General features: G+C 34.9%; 1 protein-coding gene across 3 annotated transcripts in view; it reads right to left on the bottom strand.

Moving 5' to 3' along the window:
* Positions 1 to 22,273, bottom strand: part of SYCP1 (synaptonemal complex protein 1) — a 130,044-nt gene that overhangs the window by 105,911 nt on the left and 1,860 nt on the right. For 2 of the 3 annotated variants that reach the window (XM_044749361.2, XM_044749363.2), the window contains exons 4-12: positions 22,129 to 22,172; positions 21,900 to 21,956; positions 20,596 to 20,760; positions 19,786 to 19,853; positions 16,800 to 16,873; positions 6,898 to 6,956; positions 5,288 to 5,357; positions 4,623 to 4,696; positions 2,173 to 2,281 (exon numbers count right to left, since the gene is read on the bottom strand). In XM_044749361.2, the coding sequence (XP_044605296.1) occupies positions 2,173 to 2,281; positions 4,623 to 4,696; positions 5,288 to 5,357; positions 6,898 to 6,956; positions 16,800 to 16,873; positions 19,786 to 19,853; positions 20,596 to 20,760; positions 21,900 to 21,956; positions 22,129 to 22,172 (720 nt within the window). The remainder of the gene's footprint in view (positions 1 to 2,172; positions 2,282 to 4,622; positions 4,697 to 5,287; positions 5,358 to 6,897; positions 6,957 to 16,799; positions 16,874 to 19,785; positions 19,854 to 20,595; positions 20,761 to 21,899; positions 21,957 to 22,128; positions 22,173 to 22,273) is intronic. The other variant, XM_070487115.1, reaches the window with a different exon arrangement.

Here is a 22,273-nt window from a genome sequence, read left to right as displayed (position 1 = left end):
GGAGGACTGGCAGTAGTTAGCTGAGGGCTAATCTTCCTCAAAAAAAAATAATAATATTGCAGTGCATTTTTGAAAGTTGCTAAGAGAGTAAATCTTGAAAGTTCCCATCACAAGAAAAAAAATGTATAATTTGTATGGTGATGGATGGTAACTAGACTTACTACTGTGGTGATCATTTCACAGTGTATACAAATATCAAATCATTATATTGTACACCTGAAACTAATATAATGTTATATGTCAATTGTACCTCAATGTAAAAAAAATTTTTTTTAAAGAATAAGGAGTTCACTAGAATTTAGCCAACAGATTTGGAGTGGAGGTAGGAGGCTCATTTTGGGTAGAGAAAGTAGCCAAAAGCATGATGGTGAGATAGGAAGAACATAAAAGGTAGGAGAAGTTAAACAATTTCAATATAACTGAAATACATGATATAGTAATGACAGTAAGGTAAAATGAGCAAGCACAGGTTTGCAGGAACTAGATAATTACTTGCCATGTGTAGAACAGAGAATGTTTTCAAGAGAAAATGAGAAATCCCACAAGATACGTATGATGGTCTGAAAGCTACACTGTGTTTCACAAAGTATGTTATGCCTTCCAAGTGCCCTGCCACTGAACAAGTTTGAAAAATATTCAAACTCAACAATAAAAAAAAAAAAAACCCAATTTAAAAATGGGCAGAGGATTTGAAAAGACATTTTTCCAAAGAAGATATACAGATGGCCAACAGGCACATGAAAAGATGTTCAACATCACTAATTATTAGGCAAACGCAAATCAAAACTACAATGAGATATCACCTCAAGCCCATCAGAATGGCTACTACCAAAAAGACAAGAAATAGGAAGTGTTAGGATGTGAAGAAAAGGGAACCCTTATACACTGCTGGTGGGAATGTAAACTGGTGCAGCCACTATGGAAAACAACATCGAGATTCCTCAAAAAATTAAGAATAGAACTACCATGTGATCCAGCCATTCCACTGCTGGGTATTTATCCAAAGAACATGAAAACACGAATGCATAAAGATATACACACCCCTATGCTCACTGCAGCCTTAATCACAATAGGCAAGACTTGTAAACAACTTAAGTGCCCAATATCGGATGAATGGATAAAGAAGATGTGGTGAGTATATATATATAATGAAACACTACCCAGCCATAAAAAAGATGAAATCTTGCCATTTCTAACAACATGGATGGACCCTGAGGGTACTATGCTAAGTGAAATAAATCAGATGGAGAAAGACAAATACCGTATGATTTCACTTACATGTGGAAGATAAACATATAGATACAGAGAACAGATTGGTAGTTACAGAGGGGGAAGAGGGTTCTGAGGAGAGCAACAGGGGTAAAGGGGCACATGTGTACCGTGATGAATGGTAACTAGACTTTCAGTGGGGATACACAATGTAGTCTATACAGAAGGTGAAATATAATGATGTATATCTGAAATTTATACAATGTTATAAATCATTACCTCAATAAAAATGAATTAAATAAATATTCAATAATAAGATAGTCTAAACAAAATATGACATTCAAGGTTCTTCATAATCTGATCGAAACATTCTTTCCAATCTCATCAACCAGAGTTCTCCAAGATATAGACACACTAATCAGTGTTTCAAATATACCCTAACTTTCACACTTCCATGACTTGCACAAGCCATTTCTCCTGCCTACACTCTCTCCTCCAATTCACTGGCTAGGGCACCCTTTAATTATCTAAGGTCTAGTTCAACAAACAATTTTTCCCTAATGCCTTCCCAAATGTCTTGCTCCTGGAATAATTAATAATCCCCCCAATACTGCTCCCATAGTATTCACTTATAAAATATGTAGAGTGCCTAATACATGCTAGGCTCTGTTCTAGGCACTTGGAATGCATCAGTGAACAAAAAAAAGACAAATATCCTTGTTTTCACTAAAACTTCGCTGAAACTTTGAGGAAGAAACTTTGGAAAAGGGAAAAGAAGAGCATAGGTACTTTGAAAAATCTCCTTAAGAAACTCTATTATGCCCTCCTCCAACTGGGCCAATCCAGGTTGAGATTTACAGCACCAGAAAGCATTACAACAAAATTGTAATCAAAGCCAAAATTTAAAGCACAACAAGAGGAATAATAAGACACAGTGTTATACGTTCTTATATAAATTATTACTTGTCTTTTCCTCTAATCGATTAATTTTATCTCTGGACTCCTCTAGCAGAAATGTTAAATTTTTCATCTTATCTTCTTTTTCAGTGCTCTGAATCAACAGCAGTGATACCTAAAATGAAATATTTCAATAATATGTTATAGATATAAAAAATTAAATATGATACCATAGCATTTATCATCACCTACAATTATTTTATGCACTTGCTTATATACTTTTCAGCTGGCTGTGCCTTGGCATTTAGTACATGCTTGCACAATAAATATTTACTGAATGAATGAATGAACAAACTAATAATGATATACCCAATATTATAGTATGCATTTTAAGTTATTACTGAGAAGATTATATAATGAAATCTACTGGTGCATTTATTCCATAAATATTATTGAGCACCTCCTCCATTCCAGAAATGATAATAAGCATTGAGTATACAAAGATGAGGGAACTCACCCTTAAGAAACTCATAGCCTAGACTGGAAGACAAACAACTATACTTAAACGTTATCAATAATAGGACAAAAATGTTAGAGCAATCAGGAAAGGAGAACCTAATCAGTCTTGGGGGATATAATCAAAAATAACTTCTTCTCAGAGGACTGAATCAAGTCTTGATTAACAAGGAGAAGTTAATCAGGCAAACATGGGAAAGTAAGAATTCTACACATGCAAGAACACAAAAGATCAAGAAATCATGCTTCATTCAGAGAACTGAAAATATTCAGATAGCTAGAATACAGAATGCATGTGAAGAAAAGGTAGAAGATATAAAGATAAGCTGAAGACTTGCAGATTTAAGATGGCAGAGAGACCTCTCTGCCCTATTTTCATCTCCAAATCACCCAAAAAATAACCAGGAAAACAGCAAAGACAGACTTCATCTTCCATGAAACCAGAGGACTTCCATAATCCAAACCACAATACGTAAAGAGGGAAAGCAGTTGAACGGAATGGAAAATGATTTACCATAGGAAAGCAAGGTCAAACCTAAGAGCCTGCACAGAGAAGATACTAATGAGAAGCAAGATAACTCAACCCCAAAGAACCCCAGAATGTTTCAAGAATTAGAGGCAACAGACACTGTGGAAAGTAGGTATGAAACAGGAGACTAAGTACAAGAAGACTATTTGGAAATCTGTAAAAACAGTAGTAAGACCTGCCTAGGGCCACTTAACCCTCCTATCCTGGCCTCTGCTCCCTGATACACAATGTAGTCAGAGAACCAACCCTACTCCATCTTTGCAAGAGACACAGGCATAGTCAAATTCAAAAAGAGAATCTCTAAACCTGGGGGTATTCCAGGCACAGGGAGGAGTTGGGATGAAGGATATAATTGAAAAGTCAGCATATGGAATGGTGAGACTTCTGTCCTTCCTATCCTGCCAACCCAGCTCCAAAATGCCATCAGCCGAGTTTATATTCCCAGGCAGGAATTTGGAGAACTCCAGAAAAAAAGTTCTACAAATAATGACATTTAGGAGTCCCAGCAAAAACACTAGCTGGCCATGCCATCATTTCACAGAGAACTCCAACAATCTGTAAGCTCTGTCCATGTACTCAGAACTCCAATGAGCTTCTTAGCGCTTCATCCTACTTTTATGTTCTTTATATTAAGCACAATTTTAACTTTTAAAAAGACTTCTTTCAGAAATCTGGTTTAAAAATTTAGTTAAAATACAGAAAATTGTTAATGCTTTCAAAAGATCTAAGCATAACAAATTAGAATTCTATCATGTAGCCAGAACTTAAAGAAAACTCTAAGTATCCTCTCTGCACTTTCAATTAACTTTTGTTACTATTGTTTAAGTAGATATCCTTGTTATCTACCATTATAAGGTATCTTGTGGCAAATCAGAGAAGAAAAACTCTGAAAAAACAGAGGGAAAAAGACAGTGCTTTCCATTTGGGAAGCAGAAGGCATGAAACTGATAAAGTTGACATAATAACAACCTGAAACCAACAGTCTTGTGAACGTCAAACAACACAGAGTCACCATCTTCAAGTCTTCCATTATGTGACATTAATAGAAAGAAGCAAAACAACGTTTTAGTTCCCCTTCACTGGTGTCATGGATATTATATTTCAAAATAAACTGCAAAATGTGGGTTTAGTGGCCAATGATCATCATCTTTACATTTTATGAGGTTTTGTCTGAACAAAAGTTCTCATGAAATAATATATTTTTGCAGCAATGCCCTATTACTCAGTAATATAAATACTGTAGAAGATTCATTGATTTTAAAAAAGGGGCTAGCATTCAGTGTCTGCATATTTGAGTCAATGGAAATTAATTCTGCTAGGCAAAAAGCTAAATATTTGGATACGTATTATATTAAAATTCTCTCATAGAAATTTATCGTGCAGTTGGAAAATATCAGTTTCTTTTGAAATTTTAAGTATTTTATGAATTAGCAAATACAAAGAATACAGAGAGTTGATTTTTAAAAAACACCTGCTTTTCCTTGTCATTTACTTCCTTCTTGTATTCTTCTTCAAGGTGTTGGATTTTTTCATAATCTTCCTTTACTTTAAAAATAAAACAAATATACTTTAGTATCTTAACATAATTGTATAACAAACAAAATTTAAAGTTTCTGATATTTTATATCACCTCATTTGTCTAGATATTAAACCCCAAAAGTTTCTAACAAGCTAAAACAACTGTTTTCTCACGGCTTTGTTTACTAAATTAGTGAATTTAAATAATATCAGTTATAATAACTTAAGAAAATTCTATAATTTTTATAATAGTACACATATAAAAGTTTTTTATAACACACTAATCTGAAATAACAGATTTTAAATATATAGTTATTTTAACATGCAACTTTACCTAGAAATGTAAAAATAAGACCAAATCACACTTCTAAAAAATTAAATACAAACCACGCTAAATTTGATTTCAGCGAAAATGTAGCTTTGAAGGCAAAAAAGTATTTTTAACATATGTCAATTCTCTGCCATATTCCACCAGATTTTGAGGGGCTTACAAAACTACATACAATACAAAATTTAAAATAGTTGAGGCATCAAGCTGAAGGGATGAAAACATTAACAGAATCTAATAAAAATATAAACAGAAGAAGAGTAATATAAAATATTAAATAGGATCCCTACATTTAAAATGCATTTCCAATCTGGAATTCTCAGCTTGCACACGAAGTTCCTCAAAAGCTATTATCATTTTCTGAAAAATAAAGTGTAACTTTTAAGAATCACGCTTAGACTTTTTATTTTTTTTTTTTTGTTTTTTTTTTGTTTGTTTGTTTGTTTTGATTTTGGAGGAAGATTAGCCCTCAGCTAACTACTGCCAGTCCTCCTCTTTTTGCTGAGGAAGCCTGGCTCTGAGCTAACATCCGTGCCCATCTTCCTCTACTTTATACGTGGCACGCCTACCACAGCATGGCTGCCAAGCAGTGCCATGTCCGCACCCGGGATCCGAACCAGCGAACCCCGGGCCGCCGAGAAGCAGAACGTGCGAACTTAACCGCTGTGCCACCGGGCCGGCCCCGACGCTTAGACTTTTTAAATAGTTTTCTTCAAACTATGAAAATTTAATAAATTTGTTTTATGTGATCATTAGATTTAAAACCACATCTAATGAATAATGAAAACCATATAACTTCTAATAATTAAATAATTTGTTAAAAATGTATTAAGAGTGCCTATTTTGTTAGCTTCCCAGATGCTTAAAGGCGCTGGAGACATGTTATATAATACTAAACATCAGTAAAATGATCGTTGGTACTCTAGTCACTCACTTAATATCCCATATCAAAATTTGTAATTTTATATTTATTTTTGCTTACTTATTTAATTTCTGTCTTCTCCACTAGAGTGTAACTTCTGTGAGGCCTCTCCCCTTAAGAGTCCAAATTACACTTCTATCATCTGGCAGCATGAGTTCATTCAACATTCAACAAATCTTGATTTGCAAAATTGGATGAACTCATTTATTTGTTCAGTAAATAGTTACTGAATGTCTCTTATGTGCCAGGCACTCTTTTAGGCACTTAGGATATAAATCAAAGTCCTCACCCTACTGGAACTAACTTACATTCCAGTGTAAAAAGAATACATACACACACATGCTTATGTATACCAAATAAATGTCATGCAGGTTTAAGTGCTCTTCAGAAAAGTTAAATGAGGCGAAGAGACAGAAAATAACTGAATAGAAAGATATTTTAGATAAAGTAGTAAGGGGAGTAATAAAGCAGAATGAAGCTAAGGAGTTTGCATAAGATCTTGGACAACAAAGTTCTACACAGAGTGAACAAGTTCAAAGAACCAACATAGGAAAGAGCTTAGCAAGTTTGAGAGACATAAAAAAGAAAAGAGCAACTACCGCAGAGAAACAAAGTAGAGAATGATAGGGGGTGAGATATGAAAGGTAAGTAGGAAGGAGACACAGAATAATACTACTTTGTATGTTTTTCAAATTAATGGTTATATGTCATAATGTACTAGTCTCTGACACAGAGTTAATATATATTTGACAAAATAAGTTAAATGGTGTCACTAACATGTAAATTCAAAAGCTACTAAATAACAAAACATTAACACTCACAGTATAGAACCTTGGGAATTTTGTTGGTGATATAATCATATGTCAACAAATAAATAATAATCCCTTTAGCAAGAACAGTCGTCTGCATCTTTGTACTATCACTCTACTTTGCTTAGAAATGCCTGTTTAAAATATTCAAATTTTAAGTCTCACTTACCTCAATGTTATTATTCAGATCCACATAAACTTGCCTAGTTTCTTCCCGTTCATATTCATCTGTTATTAACATAAAATATTTTAAAATTAAATTTTAAAATAATTATGATGCCAACAAGATACTACTCAAAATGCCTCAAGAAAATATTAAAATATTTAAAATTCTGTGTGAGTCAAAGGCACTGGTATATCTTTTGAGTCTTTTAAAGTTACATCAAAAGCAGTTTCATAGTAAGGAATGGTTGTACTTCACTATATCAACCTCAAAAGCTTGGTGCTGTTCTATTATTTCTAATATCATTTTATGGAATCACTATCCATGAATTTATTGAAGCTTTGTAAAATACATTTATAGTTTTAGCCTTTACAGTGAGTAGGGATTTGACAGCTATTCTATAAAGTATTTTTCCTTTATATATTGAAGATTCATGTTACACATGAAAGGCAAAGCTCATTCTTGTTGTGTATTGCTTCATTTCCGAGGAGGCAGAAAGGAAGATAAACTTCAAGAAAGGAAGAGCAAGGTTAACAATATGTGTGACCCCAAAGAGAAATTCCCTATGAATCCTCTTTGATCTTCTTTTCTTTTTTTTTTCTCCTTTTGGACTTAGGAACACTTATATTTTATCATCTAACTTTTAGGTTTTTTACCTGAGCAATGATTCCCTCTAGCAATGATTGCCTCAAGCCTTCAGTAAAATCAGTAAAACTTAGTATTGGTGATAGCGCTGTGAGAATTAAGATACAAGGCAGTAAAAGAAAATGTGGCTGTCCCTTCATCATTCCCCCAAATGAGGCCAGCATCATAGAAACCTCACCAAATTGGAGGAAGGTACTAGTCCCAGATTCTCAGTAACAAGCTGCAAAACAAGAGAATAACAACTATGATAGATTCAAATGTCTATAAGGAGTCAAATAACCAAAGAGAGGGTACATGAACTGACTTTAGAAGAATACAAGTATCCTGAACCCCTCAAACATACTAGAGAGTGCTCTGGACTTATCATAGCACATGGAACAGGAGCTGAACTATTTTTATTTGAATATTAAAGAGCTGGAAAATTTAAGGAAATAGAGGCTAGAACACAGCATTTCAACAGAAAGATAGTTCATACTTCTCGCTCCATCTATTCATTGTCTCATATTCATCACCTAACACAATTAGCAACAAACCTCTATTCCTCAGAAACTATCTGTGCCAAAGAATTGCATTCTATTGCCAACATCTTCAATCTTCCCACCACCAGCACCATCACTAATACTTCTAAAATTTCCTCCAGCCATTCTTTCAACAGGCATGTACTGGAAATCAAATAAATAAAACTATAGAAAAGAAAATACACCAATATAGATGTACTTTACAGTTATCAGAAGCAAGTCACTTACAGGGGGCACAGAGAAGGAACTCTGGTAGCAGAGTGTTCTAATGTGGTGATATAATATTGTAAAAAATATAAGCCTACCTTTTTAGTTTTTCTTCTTGATATTTATCTGTCTATCTGTCTATTTCCCTACCCCTCACCTCACTCCCTTTTCCCTCCTTCCTTCCCTCTCTCCCTACCTCCCTCTCTTTTCTTCTCTCTGTGTTTGTGTGTGTGTGTGTATGTTTGTGTGTGTCTCTCTCACACACTCACATACACACACACTCTCTCTCTCTCTCTCTCTCTTTCCCTGTCTCTCTTACTTCGCCCCAATTTGGGCAACTAGATCTTGTAATATCTATTGCCTTAAAGAAGAGACGATTCAACTAAAAGCCAAGAAAAAGTCTTTGAGTTTCAAAAGTCCAATGCTGGGGTTAAGGGAAGAATTCAGTACATAAACAAGTAATAGATTTGAAAACTATATGAATCAGAACAAAATTTCCCATCCTCCAGGCATAAGAAATATTCACTAGTTTGTAGGGAAGACGCCTTTAAAAGAGGAAGCTCAGGGAGCTTGTTAGATTCTGGCAGATACTTAAGAAGTGGTTCTGTAGCCCCCTACACCCACCAGGCTAAGCCTCAGGGTTGGAGACCACAGAAATCCCAGATAGTTTGGGCAAACCAAGAGCAGAGTGGGACTGTGCTTTTTTTTTTCTTCAGTAGGGCTCTAGGAAGATGTAGAAGAAATGGCTATGAAATATATCTAGACAGACGGGACTGTAAACAGCTTCACTGTTTCCCTTGTCTCAACACTGTGTGCATCTGAGCACGGTGAGATAAAGCACAAAGAACCAGCAGACCTGAATGGGCCCTGAGGACAGGTATGAGGGATAACTCAGCAACAATCCACGTGGACTAATAACTAAATACCAACTGAAATGAGGAAAGTCTCAATGGACAGACGACTGAGAAATAAATGTCACTCTCTACCACATGGTACTATGTAGGCACCCCCAAATTTAGATACAACCCCAGGGAAAGGGAGGAAATTCCCAAATTTACTGAGATTAAATTTCTTCCATGCCAGCAGAATCAAGCCTTTAGGATATTAAAAAATTATGATTTCTAACATTCTAAGATATAAAAATTCTGTGCATGCTTGAGTTTATTGATTAAAATTACTCAGAATCATGGTATTCTACGAAATTTATCAGAGTACCAGAAAACCAGGCAGGCAGGACAAAAGGAAGATGCAGTCATCATACGCAGACCTATGCAAGGAGAAAACTTTAACTGCTCAGTGACCTGCCATACAATTGTAAATATGAAAAGAGGATTCAACCACTAACCCAGCGGGGAGGTAAATTAGGACCAAAGTCAGTTTATCACCTAGTTTAGTTAGTCTGGATAGTTCTTGCCTTTTTCAGTGATGTATATGGTGAGAAAACCTAAATGAGGCCAATGAAAAAATACTGCAAAACGAAGGAAAAAGAACACCGTGAAAGATGTTAAAAGTAACAGCCTCTCTCTGAAAATGAACTCCAGAGAATCCAAATGAAAACTATTCAGTGTTCTCAACAGAACTAAGAAAATATGACCGCAATGAACAGGCCACAACAGAAATACAAAAAATAGGATGAATAAAACAGAAAAATAAATGAGAAGGAAAGGGGCAATGGATTAGTTAATGAGAGACTGCAAGGGAACTGCAGGTTAGAGGCAGGATAGGACAGAATTGATACTTCAAAAGTCAAATTGGAAATACAGGAAACAAACATATAGAAAGAGAGAAGAAAACAAATATTAAAACAATTAGAAGAAGAACAGAGGGCCAAGAAACAAATAATAAGTATTACCCAAACAGAAATAAGATAAAGTAGCCAAAGAGATCATAAAGCTTTCCTGGACTAAAGAAACACTGGTGCACATAGATTGAAATGGTTGTACTGACAAAACTGTGAATTATAAGGATCAAGAAAATGCTACACTCCTGACAAGGGGAAAAATATACACACATACATACATATACTATATATATAGGCAGATCTAGGTATAGATAGATGGAACTGTGATCATCCCCATTTCACAGAGGAAAGTGTGACACAGAAAAATTATGTTATTTGCCAGGATCCCAAAACTAGTAAGTGGTGGTGCATGATTAAAATACAGGTCTGCCTGATGAAATCCAATAGAGATAAATACAAAGAATTCTATTTGGATCCAAAAATCTAAATGCACATGCAAAAAATGAAGTAAAAAGAGTTAAATATTTTAATTAATAGTAAATTCAATAAACCTATAATACAATGTGACTGTCAAATAAGTTGACTTTAGAGTTATTAATGACACCTACAATTAGACTAGAAACAATCTTTTACACAGGTCAAGTTACACATTAGATTACCTTACACAGATCTGGACTCCTAAATATAACAAAGATGTTCAACAGATCAACCAAAATAACAAAAGCACTGAAAAATCTTGAAATGTCTAGGCTAAAGAAGACAAGATTCAAAAAGGACAAGTAGAGGGGGCTGGCCCCATGGCCGAGTGGTTAAGTTCGCGCGCTCCACTGCAGGCGGCCCAGCGTTTCGTTGGTTCGAATCCTGGGCGCGGACATGGCACTGCTCATCAAACCATGCTGAGGCAGCGTCCCACATGCCACAACTAGAAGGACCCACAGCGAAGAATATACAACCATGTACAGGGGGGCTTTGGGGAGAAAAAGGGGAAAAAAATAAAATCTTTAAAAAAAAAAGGACAAGTAGCATCTTTAAAGATCTAAAGAGATAGTACATAAAAAATGGCCTAGACTTTTTCTGTATGCCCCAAGGAGAAAAATTACAATAAGAAAAGAGAAACTACACAGAGATTTCAGCTCACTATAAAATAAGAGCTGTCCTTAAATGACAACCTTGAGGTTAGTGAGTTTCCATCACTGAATATATTCAAACAAAGGAAAGACTACCACTTGGTAGACATTCTGTAAAGGAAATTAAAGCAATGGAAATGTAAGTAAACTACCAAAGCTTTAAAGTCCTCTTCAATACTAAGTAATTTAGGTTAGGAGGTAAGGCTACAAAAAAAGTTTATGTAGTACTTTAAATGACAGGCTAAAGAGTTCTAATATAATTCTGTGTGCAACAAACAGCCATTTAAAGAGGGTTTTTTTCAAGATACATTTAAGAACAGATTCGTTTTTGTTTATTCACTAACTTATTTATTTATTGCTACCATTTTCACAGACACTGTGCAAAGTGTTGAATATACTGAGTCAAATAAGACATGATCTTTTGCCCTCAAGCTTACAGTGAGACATCTGGTATGTAGCAGGCACTCAATAAACATTTGTTGAATTTACAAATACATGATAAAGATATACTAAGAGTACTAAGTGAAAGAAGAGGAACATCTAAATCAGACTGCAACACTGGGGAATATTTCCCAAGGGCAATAATATATATTCTGAGTTTTGAAGGACAAATAGGAGTTAACAAGATGAAGAAGGAAGGAGGATCAGCCAATAAAAGAAACAATATATGCAAAAGCTCAGAAGCATAATCTGTTTAGGGATTAACAAGTGGTTCTCCATGAGCTTGCAGGGGCCGGGGACAGGGCACATATGGGGAACATTTGGCAAGGTAGAGGGAAGTGGCAAACATCATACTATCCTGAAAATTATGAAAAGCCATTGAAGGAATTAGACAGACATGATTTGATCTATATTTTGTAAAAGCATCAGGGACTCTGTTTTCTGGTAACGGCTAAGTGATTCAGACCAACCATCCTCTTGAAGACAATCAAAAACCTGGAGGAACTTTTTTTAATTATTAGAAGAATCAAAAGGTCTAAAAGGATGACAAATCATCATGCCAAAAATACGTTGAAATCTATAACTTAAAAAAGTTAAACCAACTTCCAGTGGCAGTCAAGATGAAGTAAGTCCACTATAGCCTTTCTCTCCCATTGATTATAACTAAAAACTCTGAATGAAATGCATAAAGCAACTACTTGAGGACTCTGAAAAGTAAGCAAAAGCACACAGATTGGGAGGAAAAGTAAAATCTTGAAGAAGTGACCCATGTAAAGGTGAGTTTTCTATTTGTTCAGTTTTTTCCTAGCATTAACCAAAGTAAGGCCCCAGTGGAACTGTAACAATAAGCATGAGCAGCAAAAGGAAATCCTGATTTTTTTTCTCTCATAGCCCTGCCCCAAGGGTGGCCCCAGTAGTAGAGCTACAGCAGCCATGACAGCAAGGACAGACAAAACCCCAAGAGAAACTCCATATTTCTGTCCAAAGGACAGGGGAAAAGGGCCCCTGTAAGGCAGAGAATGAGGGGGCAATCCTAGAGAGAGCTGGAGAACGGGATTACCTAATTCATGTGTATGAACTGGCACAAGTCCCACGGGGAAAAGGGAGAATGTGCATATATAGGACAGACTCAAAGCAAATATAGCAAAGGCTTTGAAAACTGAATTCCAATAGAAATTATAATCCAAATCCAAGAACTAATCTTGATTGGAGCATACATGAAACAGACTCAGAGCAGCATAGCAAAGGCTTTGAAAACTGAACTAATATTAGAACCCCAGCACACAAAAGAGAAGATAGAACTTGTGGTCTGACCCTGAGTTGACTATCTGCTAAAAAGTAAACAAATAAACAAACATTCTCCAGGAGATTTTAACAGGACCCAGAATCCCACAACATAATATTCAAAACATCCCGGATATAACCCAGAACTGTTCAACATTCAAAGAACTAGGAAAATGTGACATGATCCTAAGTTTCAAGCAAACAAACAATCAAAGATAACAAAGTACACAATGAGATAAACAAAAACTAGAATCTACAGAACAACAAAGCACAAAAACAGACACCAAGGGATTCCAGATATTGGCATTACTGGACACAAACTTTAATAAAACCATGTTTACTATGTTCATGGAGATAAAAAGCTGGTTTAAAAATTTCAGCAAGAAACTTGACACTCTAAAAAGTGACACTACAGATATTTTAAAAACAAGCTAATATTTACAGAAGCAGAAAGTGCAATAACAGAAATTAAGACTCCAACTAATGAATTTAAAAACAGATTAAAAATAGGTAGAGAATTAGTGAACTGGAAGAGAGGCTAGAAGAAATTATCCTGAATGGAGCACAATGAGAAAAAAGATGAAAAATACAGGGGTTCGGCCCCTTGCCCGAGTGGTTAAGTTCCCACACTCACTTCTGTGGCCCAGGGTTTTGCCAGTTCGGATCCTGGGCGAGGACATGGCACCACTCATCAGGCCATGCTGAGGTGGTGTGCCACATGCCACAACCAGAAGGACCCACAACTAAAATATACACCTATGTACTGGGGGGATTTGGGGAGAAAAAGCAAAAAGAAAAAAAGAAGAAGACTGGCAACACTTGTTAGCTCAGGTGCCAATCTTTAAAAAAAAAAAAAGAAAAATACATAGAGGGTGAGAAATATCAAAGATACAGCAGAGTAGCCTTATAGCTATGACTTGAAAAGATTAAACAGGCTCTCATCTAAAGGACTTTGCACTTGCTGTTTCCTCTGCCTGAAATATTCATTCCCAAAATAGCTATATGACTCACTCCCTCAACTTATTCAGGTCCTTAATCAAATACCACTTAATCCGAAAAACTCCCCCAACTATCCTATCTCAAAATAGTGTCTCCTTAGGCAGTTATCATCACCCAACATGTATTTTATTTATTCATTTATTGTCCTTGTCCCTCCACTAGAATAGCATACTCCATAAGAGCAGAAACTTTGTTCACTGCTGTTTTTCCTTAGCATCCAGAACATTTCATAACACATAGTAGACACATAAAAATGTTGAATGTGGGGCTGGCCCACTGGTGTAGTGGTTAAGTTCATGAGCTCTGCTTCAGTGGCCAGGGGTTCACGGGTTGAGATCCTGGGCACGAACCTAGCACCACTCAACAAGCCATGCTGTGGCAGTGTCCCACATAAAATAGAGGAAGACTGGCACAGGTGTTAGCTCAGCAACAGTCTTCTTCAAGCAAAAAGAGGAAGTATGGCAACAGATGTTAGCTCAGGGCCAATCTTCCTCACAAAAGAAAAAAAATGTTGAATGAATAAATAAAAGGGAGAGGAAATGACAATGACAAAAAGAAAGACTTAAGGAAAGAATCTGCATGGAGTTTACACTAATAACAAGGTAAGGATTAAGATTTTTTTTAAGAAAATCTACATGTCACATCAAGATACACTCTTTAGTTCATTTAAGAGATCACCTAAAAAATATTTAAAAAGTCTTCAAATCTCTTCCACCATCTGATCTCTGACTTAGCTTAAAATTGAACAGAGGAAAGAACTTGCAGCCTTGTCTCTCCAGTCTGGGTTACTTTCTGTGAGGCAGTCAATATACTATCCCTCCACCTCTACCCGTATACTTTTCACCACTTTTTATATCTAGACAGAAAAGCTAATTTTTATGCATTTAGCTAGGCATTACGCTAAGTGAAATAAGTCAGACCAAGAAAGACAAATACCACGTGATCTCTCTTACATGTGGAACCTAAAAAAACAAACAAACAAAAAAACCAACAACAAAAAAAACCAAGCTCACAGATAGAGAACAGATTAGTGGTTGCCAGATGCAAGGGCTGGAAGTTGGGAGAAGGAGGTCAAAAGGTTAAAAAAGAAAAAGTGGACATTGCTTTTGCTCTATACACCTTCTCTGCCCTTCTTCCTTCCCACAACAAAGTAAAATAACTATTTTTTAATTTCTCTAACTTCAGTAAAAATACATAAACTCCTCTTTCTTACTTTGTCAACTCTGATTTCTTACTTTGTAAGTTAAGGATATTAAAAGCCCTACACTTCTTTCCACCTCTCCTCCTCTCCTTCTGTCTCTCAAGTATAATCAGCTATGCTTTTTGCTTTGCATTTCCAAGATTGATAACATTCTGTTTTGTAACTATTATTAAGTCTGCCATGATTTGTCTATAGCTTTACTCTAAAAGTTAAAAGTCAATAAACAAAATAGACTTGAATAAACAAAAAAACATATGTTCTTGAATAGGAAGACTCAACGTCTAATAAAGATCTTTCCTTCATAAGTAAGTTTATAAATGTAATGTAATAAAATAAAAATACTATGAGACTTTTTTTCTGGAGCTAGACAAGTTGACTATGAAGTCCACTTGGAGGAAAATACAAGTAGGAATAGCTAGAAAAACTCTGAGAAGAAGAGCAGTGGGGCTGGGTTGAGGGCCTAGACCTACTAGATATTAAAGCACATGACAAAGCTTCTCTAAGCAAAAAAAAAAAAAAAAGCCTATGTCTAATTTGCCAGTCTCTCCTGACTGAGGAGGCTGTGTGTTCCACATGGAGCATCTACTACTAAAAAAAGAAAAGGGAAAGAAGAGCTAATCTTGAAAATTGAAAGTTGAATGAACAGGATGTAGTGGAGGAGCTGGTGGTGATGCAATACATTCTGGAAGGTATATATAGTTCCAAAAGCAAAGTACTATAGGCAGGGACCAAGAATAAAAAACCTAGCCATAGTGCATACCAGAAATAATAATAATAATAATAATTAACATTTATTGAGCACTTTGCACTGTTCTAAGTATTTTTTATTTATTGACTGATTCTCAAAACAACACTAGAGATATTTTATTAATTAATAAACAGAGGGCCAGAGAGGTTGTATAACTTCTGCAAATTATTCAAAGTCAAGCAGATAGCAACTCAAAGTTTGAATTTGAACACAGGATAACTCTTAAGCCCAAGCACTTAAACAGTAAGCTGTGTGATATCAATTAAAATTTTTAGCTAAGAAAAACAGGGGCTATCCTGTAAAAGCAGGTAAACTTCTTGAATCTATCTATTCTTCCAACAGATTCTTGGCAGAAACAAAGCAGAGCTAGTATCAAATTGATGACAAAGATAAAAACTATTATTTTTGAAAATCAGACTTTTGTTTTTCATCAAAATGAAAAAAAAATCCCACTTTACAATTAAAATCAAAATATGCAGAAAATAAAAACAGGTACTTTAATATACACACCACAACCTTACAAGAATATTTTAAAACAATGTTTCTTTAGGAGAAATTTGAGAATTCTATTTGGATTGGAAATAAATATTGCACCATATTCTTAAGTACTATGCCTTCAGCATAGCCCTCCACTGGTATTTTCTATTATGAACACGGCTATATATCATATTCTTGATTCAATTTTCTGGTTGTTCCAGACAGAAGAGTAGGTTAGTCTCAAGATCACACTTTAACAGAAATAAGAACTAACTATAAATGCCAAGCATATATCTTTTGAAATACATCATCTTTCAAAAAGCTTTGAGCTTTCAAAGCTCAAATAACTGAGAATCTAGTTTCTACTTATAGAAAGAAATGGTATGAGGCACATATAACTTGTTAAATCAAAATTGGTTCCAAAAAGTGAAAAGACAATTTCTTCCCTCTCTACCCCCACCATTAAAATAATAAACAGCAATAAATTGATAAAATCCCATAAAACAAAAAAGATATTTACATTTTTTTGTCTTGTCTGCAGATCTGGCACAAGTTTCTTTGAGTAGATTACATAAATGCCTTGTAGCGTTATTCCTGAAACAAAGGAAAGAGTTTGCCTAAGCAAATTCTGATCTCAAAGAAAAATCATATATAAAAGTTATAAAACATATCGTTACGATTTTTAAAGAATTTCTTAAAACATTATATTTTGTATATATCACATATCACTCATAAATGACTATATGAAGAAAAACTGGTTGATTCTACTATTAGCAAAGATGATCTAGTAACTGCTTCCCTTTATTTATTTATTTATTTTTTTGAGGAAGATTAGCCCTGAGCTAGCATCTGCTGCCAATCCTCCTCTTTTTGCTGAGGAAGACTGGCCCCGAGCTAACATCCATGCCCATCTTCCTCTACTTTATATGTGGGACACCTACCACAGCACAGCTTGCCAAGCGGTGCCATGTCCGCACCCGGGATCCAAACTGGTGAACCCCAGGCCACCAAAGCAGAATGTGTGCACTTAACTGCTGCGTCACCAGGCTGGCCCCTGCCTCTCTTTAAATGTAAAAGGGACACCTCCTTAACAAGCTTCTACCCAAACAGCTATCAATAACCTTTCAGCAAACACTTCCAGATTTGCCTAATGGAAAAAAAAATGAGAAAAGAAAGTTGGGTTTTTCATTTACTAATTACCCCAGAAATATTCTAGCTGTCTTACCTTCAAAACATAAAACAGGTAATTTTCGGACTAGCCATTCATTACATGTACAAAAAGACCTCTGATCATCAATAGATGCAGAGAAATCATTTGACAAAATTCAACATCCGTTTATAATAAAAACTTTCAACAAAGTGGGTGTAAAGGGAATGTACTTCAACACAATAAAGGCTATATATGATAAGCCCACAGTAATATCATACTTACGGTGAAAAGCTGAAAGCTTTTCCTCTAAGATCAGGAACAAAACAAGGATGCCCACTTTCACCACTTTTATTCAACATAGTATTGGAAGTTCTAGCCAGAACAATTAGGGAAGAAAAAGAAATAAAAAATATCTAGGGGGTGGCCCCGTGGCCAAGTGGTTAAGTCTGCATGCTCCACTTCAGCGGCCCAGGGTTTCGCTGGTTCGGATCTAGGGCGCGGACATGGCACCACTCATCAGGCCATGCTGAGGCAGCATCCCACATGCCACAACTAGAAGGACCCATAACTAAAATATACAACTATGTACTGGGGGGATTTGGGGAGAAAAAGCAGAAAGAAAAAAAAGAAAACAATCTCATTTACAGTTGCATAAAAAAGAATAAAATACTAGAAAAAAATTCAAGCAAGGAGGTGAAAGATATGTATGCTGAAAACTACAAGACACTGATAAAAGAAACTGTAGAATACACAAATAAATGGAAAGATATTCCATGCTCGTGGACTGGAAGAATTAATACTGTTAAAATCTCCATACTACCCAAAGTAGTCTATAGATTCAATGCAATCCTTATCAAATTTTCAACGGCATTTTTCACAGAAAAAGAAGAAACAATATTAAAATTTGTATGGAATCAGAAAGTACCCCAATCTTTGAGAAAGAAGAACAAAGCTGGAGGCATCACACCTCCTGATTTCAAACTATATTACAAAGCTACAGTAATCAAAAAAATATGGTATCGGGCCGGCCCGGAGGCGCAGCGGTTAAGTTCACACATTCTGCTTCGGTGGCCCGGAGTTCACAGGTTCCGATCCCAGGTGCGGATATGGCGCCACTTGTCAAGCCACACTGTGGCAGGCGTCCCACATATAAAGTAGAGGAAGATGGGCACGGATGTTAGCTCAGGGCCAGTCTTCCTCAGCAAAAAGAGGAGGATTGGCAGATGTTAGTTCAGGGCTAGTCTTCCTAAGAAAAAATTCTATACTATACTATACTACACTATAGTATGTAACTAAACTTAATAGTCATGGTATTCACAAAAACTCAAGTGTTTATTAGTGGAGGCAGTAGCAATTCTAAGAAAGCTCACAAGTTATCAAATACTGGTATTAGGGCTACAGTAGGCATTACATCTGTCTTATAAGATACCATAGGAACTCAATCACATGCCCATCTAAAAATGTCAAGTATCAAACATACAGCAGACACCCAATGTTAGAACCTTCCTCCTCCCTCTCCCTTCCCCTTATAACCAAACCTCACTTAAGGAGGGAAAAAATTAAAGTGTAACATTTAAATTTTATCTGGAAAGTCATAGGTTGTCTTTCAATTGGGCTAAAACAATCCATTGAAATAGCAGTTTTCAGTTATCAGCAACCTCACTTACAAGATGATAGGCCTTCTAGAACCGTATTTAGCATAACGTTTAACTTAAAGCAAGTAGGAATAAATAAATTTGCCATTCTACATGGACCACCCATACATTACATTCTAACTATTCAATATTTACTTGGCAGATGAATTAAACAATTACATTTTTCTATTAAAATCTGCATGATATAATCTGAATGAGGCGATAAAGGTATAAAATAAGGTTTAGCTATTGGCTAGAACAAAGGAAAGGAAAAGTCAAAGATAATACTAAAGTTTTAAGCCAAAATTATTGGAAGAATCTTTGGGCCACCGGCAAAAACAGGAACTTGAGAGTGAAAATTAGCTTAGAACTAAGTTGAGTCCTATTTTACAAGTGTTGCACCTAAAACAGAAAGGTAGACAATATACACAGGCAGTTGTAGATATAGGATTATCAGGTACCTTTTTTGGCACCAAGTAACAGTCCCTCCTGCCCGACATTTTGAAAAGTGAGAAGGCGTTAGTCAGTGACTACAGTCTGCCAAATGCAAGAATGTAAAATAGGTATGTCTTCCTCTTTCCACAGCACCCAAGTAGAATTCTACATATAAGTTAATATCATATAACAGAAAGTGCTCAATAAATTTTTAGAAATTATCTTAATAATAAATTTGTGATAAAAAATAAATTTGGAAAGAACAAATTCATTAAATTATTACTTACTCTTTTATTAAATCTTTATTTTCTTGAATTCCTTCTTCTAATTTCAAACTTACTTTTTCATTTTCAAACTAATTTACAAAACAGAAGAACAGTTCACAATTGCTTAGCAAAATAAACAAGAATATAATTATTAAGCAGCACTTCTTTGCTAACATGCTATGATGGTCTATAAGAATTCTTTTCTTTTCTCTGTACATGAAAAAGAACTTTTTTGTCACATCTTACGGATTTCCCTTATGGATTTCCCATAACAATAAGGGTCTCGCTTTCATCAATCTAAAATCAAGTTTCCAGAATCATTTCAAAAAAGTATCCAACAATATTTTAATTCAATATTATCTTTCCTAAACATTTTGAAATGATGTTTTATCTTTGTTCTAACCCAATGTTGCATTCTCTCAACATTTCTTTCACTATGCCATAAAATTAAAGCTGAACAGTTTCAAATTTAAAGTTTTACCCTCAAACGTCATATTCCAATACAATAAAAGATATTTATATCAAACAAAACATCATCAGTAATAAGTAAAAACAAAAACTCTATAATAAATTTGAATCATTAAATTAAACTTTACCTAAAGTAATTTGTTTCTCTAATCATTTGCATTAATATTTGTGCAACTTATTTTCTATGCTCATCCTAAAGCTAAAACGCAACTAGTATCAACGAAACTTTAGAAAAGCACTGTCTTTAAAATCCACATCACAGAAACATGATAAACCCAACTTACCCTGAAATAATACTCTATTTTAAACAGTATTCTGATAAGATTTACTATACTACATTTTCAGTTCCAAATCTTGTTATACCTGCAGTTCCTGAATGGCTTTCCGCTGTGCTTCAATTATCTTTCTATTCTCTTGCAACTTATTTTCTTTTTGCTTCAGTTCAGATTCTACATTCACTTTCCACTTCTTGATCTTTTCTGCCTCCTTATACAGTTTTGAATATAGTCTGCTCATTGGCTCAGAATTCTATTAAAATACATTTTCAAAGATTGTTAATTGTTCAAAACTTTAGTATAACCAAACTACTGCTGCCTACTGAAAATATCCATGAGTAATAGTACCTAAATAGTTGAGACAAAATCTCTCCTCAATTTACGCCCTAATAGTATACTGAAAGCTACATTAACTCTTTTGAACGACTAAGGCTGTACTAGCTACTTCACTAAAGTTACTGGTCACTTGACTAAGTTATACCTTGCTGAATAAAAACAAATAGCTTCAAAACGTATCTAAGTCAGAAGTTAGAAATATTTTAGTCACTGAGAGAATCTGGCTGGTTAAAAGCTAAAATAAATCACTCTACAAAAAATTTATAAACTTGAACAATGGTCTTGAAAAATTTTGGTGATACAAACTATTTGAGGATTAACTAAAGGACATGAAGTTTAAAATATAATGACAAGAAAAATAATAGTGAAAATGAGATCTAACTTTCAACTAGCCTGAGGTTTTATTTGGATTTTCTGCATTATCCATTTCCACATTACAAGGTAACTGCCAGAGTTTTGTTTTTTTTTTTAAATCACACTGATTTCTGTGTGCTGATAATAGACCTTTGTTATCAAAATATATGAATAAGTTCCATATTTTTAAATTCTGTGATACTATAATCATAGCAACAAACATACAGCATTTTATCAGGCCACAGAATTTCTCTTCCTTTTAAAGACATCTATGTGCCATAAGTAAGAAGAACTTTTATAACTAAAATCAAAAGTACAGCATGTCCTGCAAATTCCTTAGTCAGTAAACCAGCCCATCATCCCTATTAATTAAAATATTTGTAAAATTATTTGTAAAAAAGCCTTAATTCTCAGCCTTTTCGCATATCCATCCATCTCCCCTCTTCTTGATTTTTCTTTGTGTTTCCTTAATTCCTATGGTTTAAAATTAAATTGCTCCTAAATAATAGAAGCTTTTAAAACCTAGGAAAATACATAAGCCTAGTGTTTCTGCAATTTTAGGAGAAAAATGTTTTAAAAGATATATTTTAAAACATTAACCAAATATTAATCCTTTCGAAACTTCAAAAGAAAGACACATACAAATAATAATAAATGATTCTCCAATTACAAGAAATTTATACAGATGGGAAATCTTCTGACCTCATAATCAGAGTCTTTTAGTCCTTCCTGGTAGTGACAACTGTCAGAATTATCAACCTACAAAATGAATAAATGTTTCCTGTAAGAAAATATTTCTGATAAGAGTTTCCAAACAGCAGCAATTACATACTGAAGACTAGTAACCCAACAACTAAAGAGCTTTTTCTTTTTCAAGTAAGCAATTCAATACCTAAACAAATTACATCCATATACACGATACTTAACTGACCTGTTCAAGCATGGGCAAAAAGCTAACTTTTCGTAAAGCAGGATCTGCAAGATAAAAGACAACTAGTATCAAATACGCCAACATATTTTTTATATTAAGTATTATATCTAGCTTTAATGTCAAGGTTATCAATATAATACTTGTG

The sequence above is a fragment of the Equus asinus genome, chromosome 16 (genome assembly GCF_041296235.1).
Source record: "Equus asinus isolate D_3611 breed Donkey chromosome 16, EquAss-T2T_v2, whole genome shotgun sequence".
Lineage (NCBI taxonomy): Eukaryota > Metazoa > Chordata > Mammalia > Perissodactyla > Equidae > Equus > Equus asinus.
This window is presented reverse-complemented; position numbering and strand designations above follow the sequence as displayed.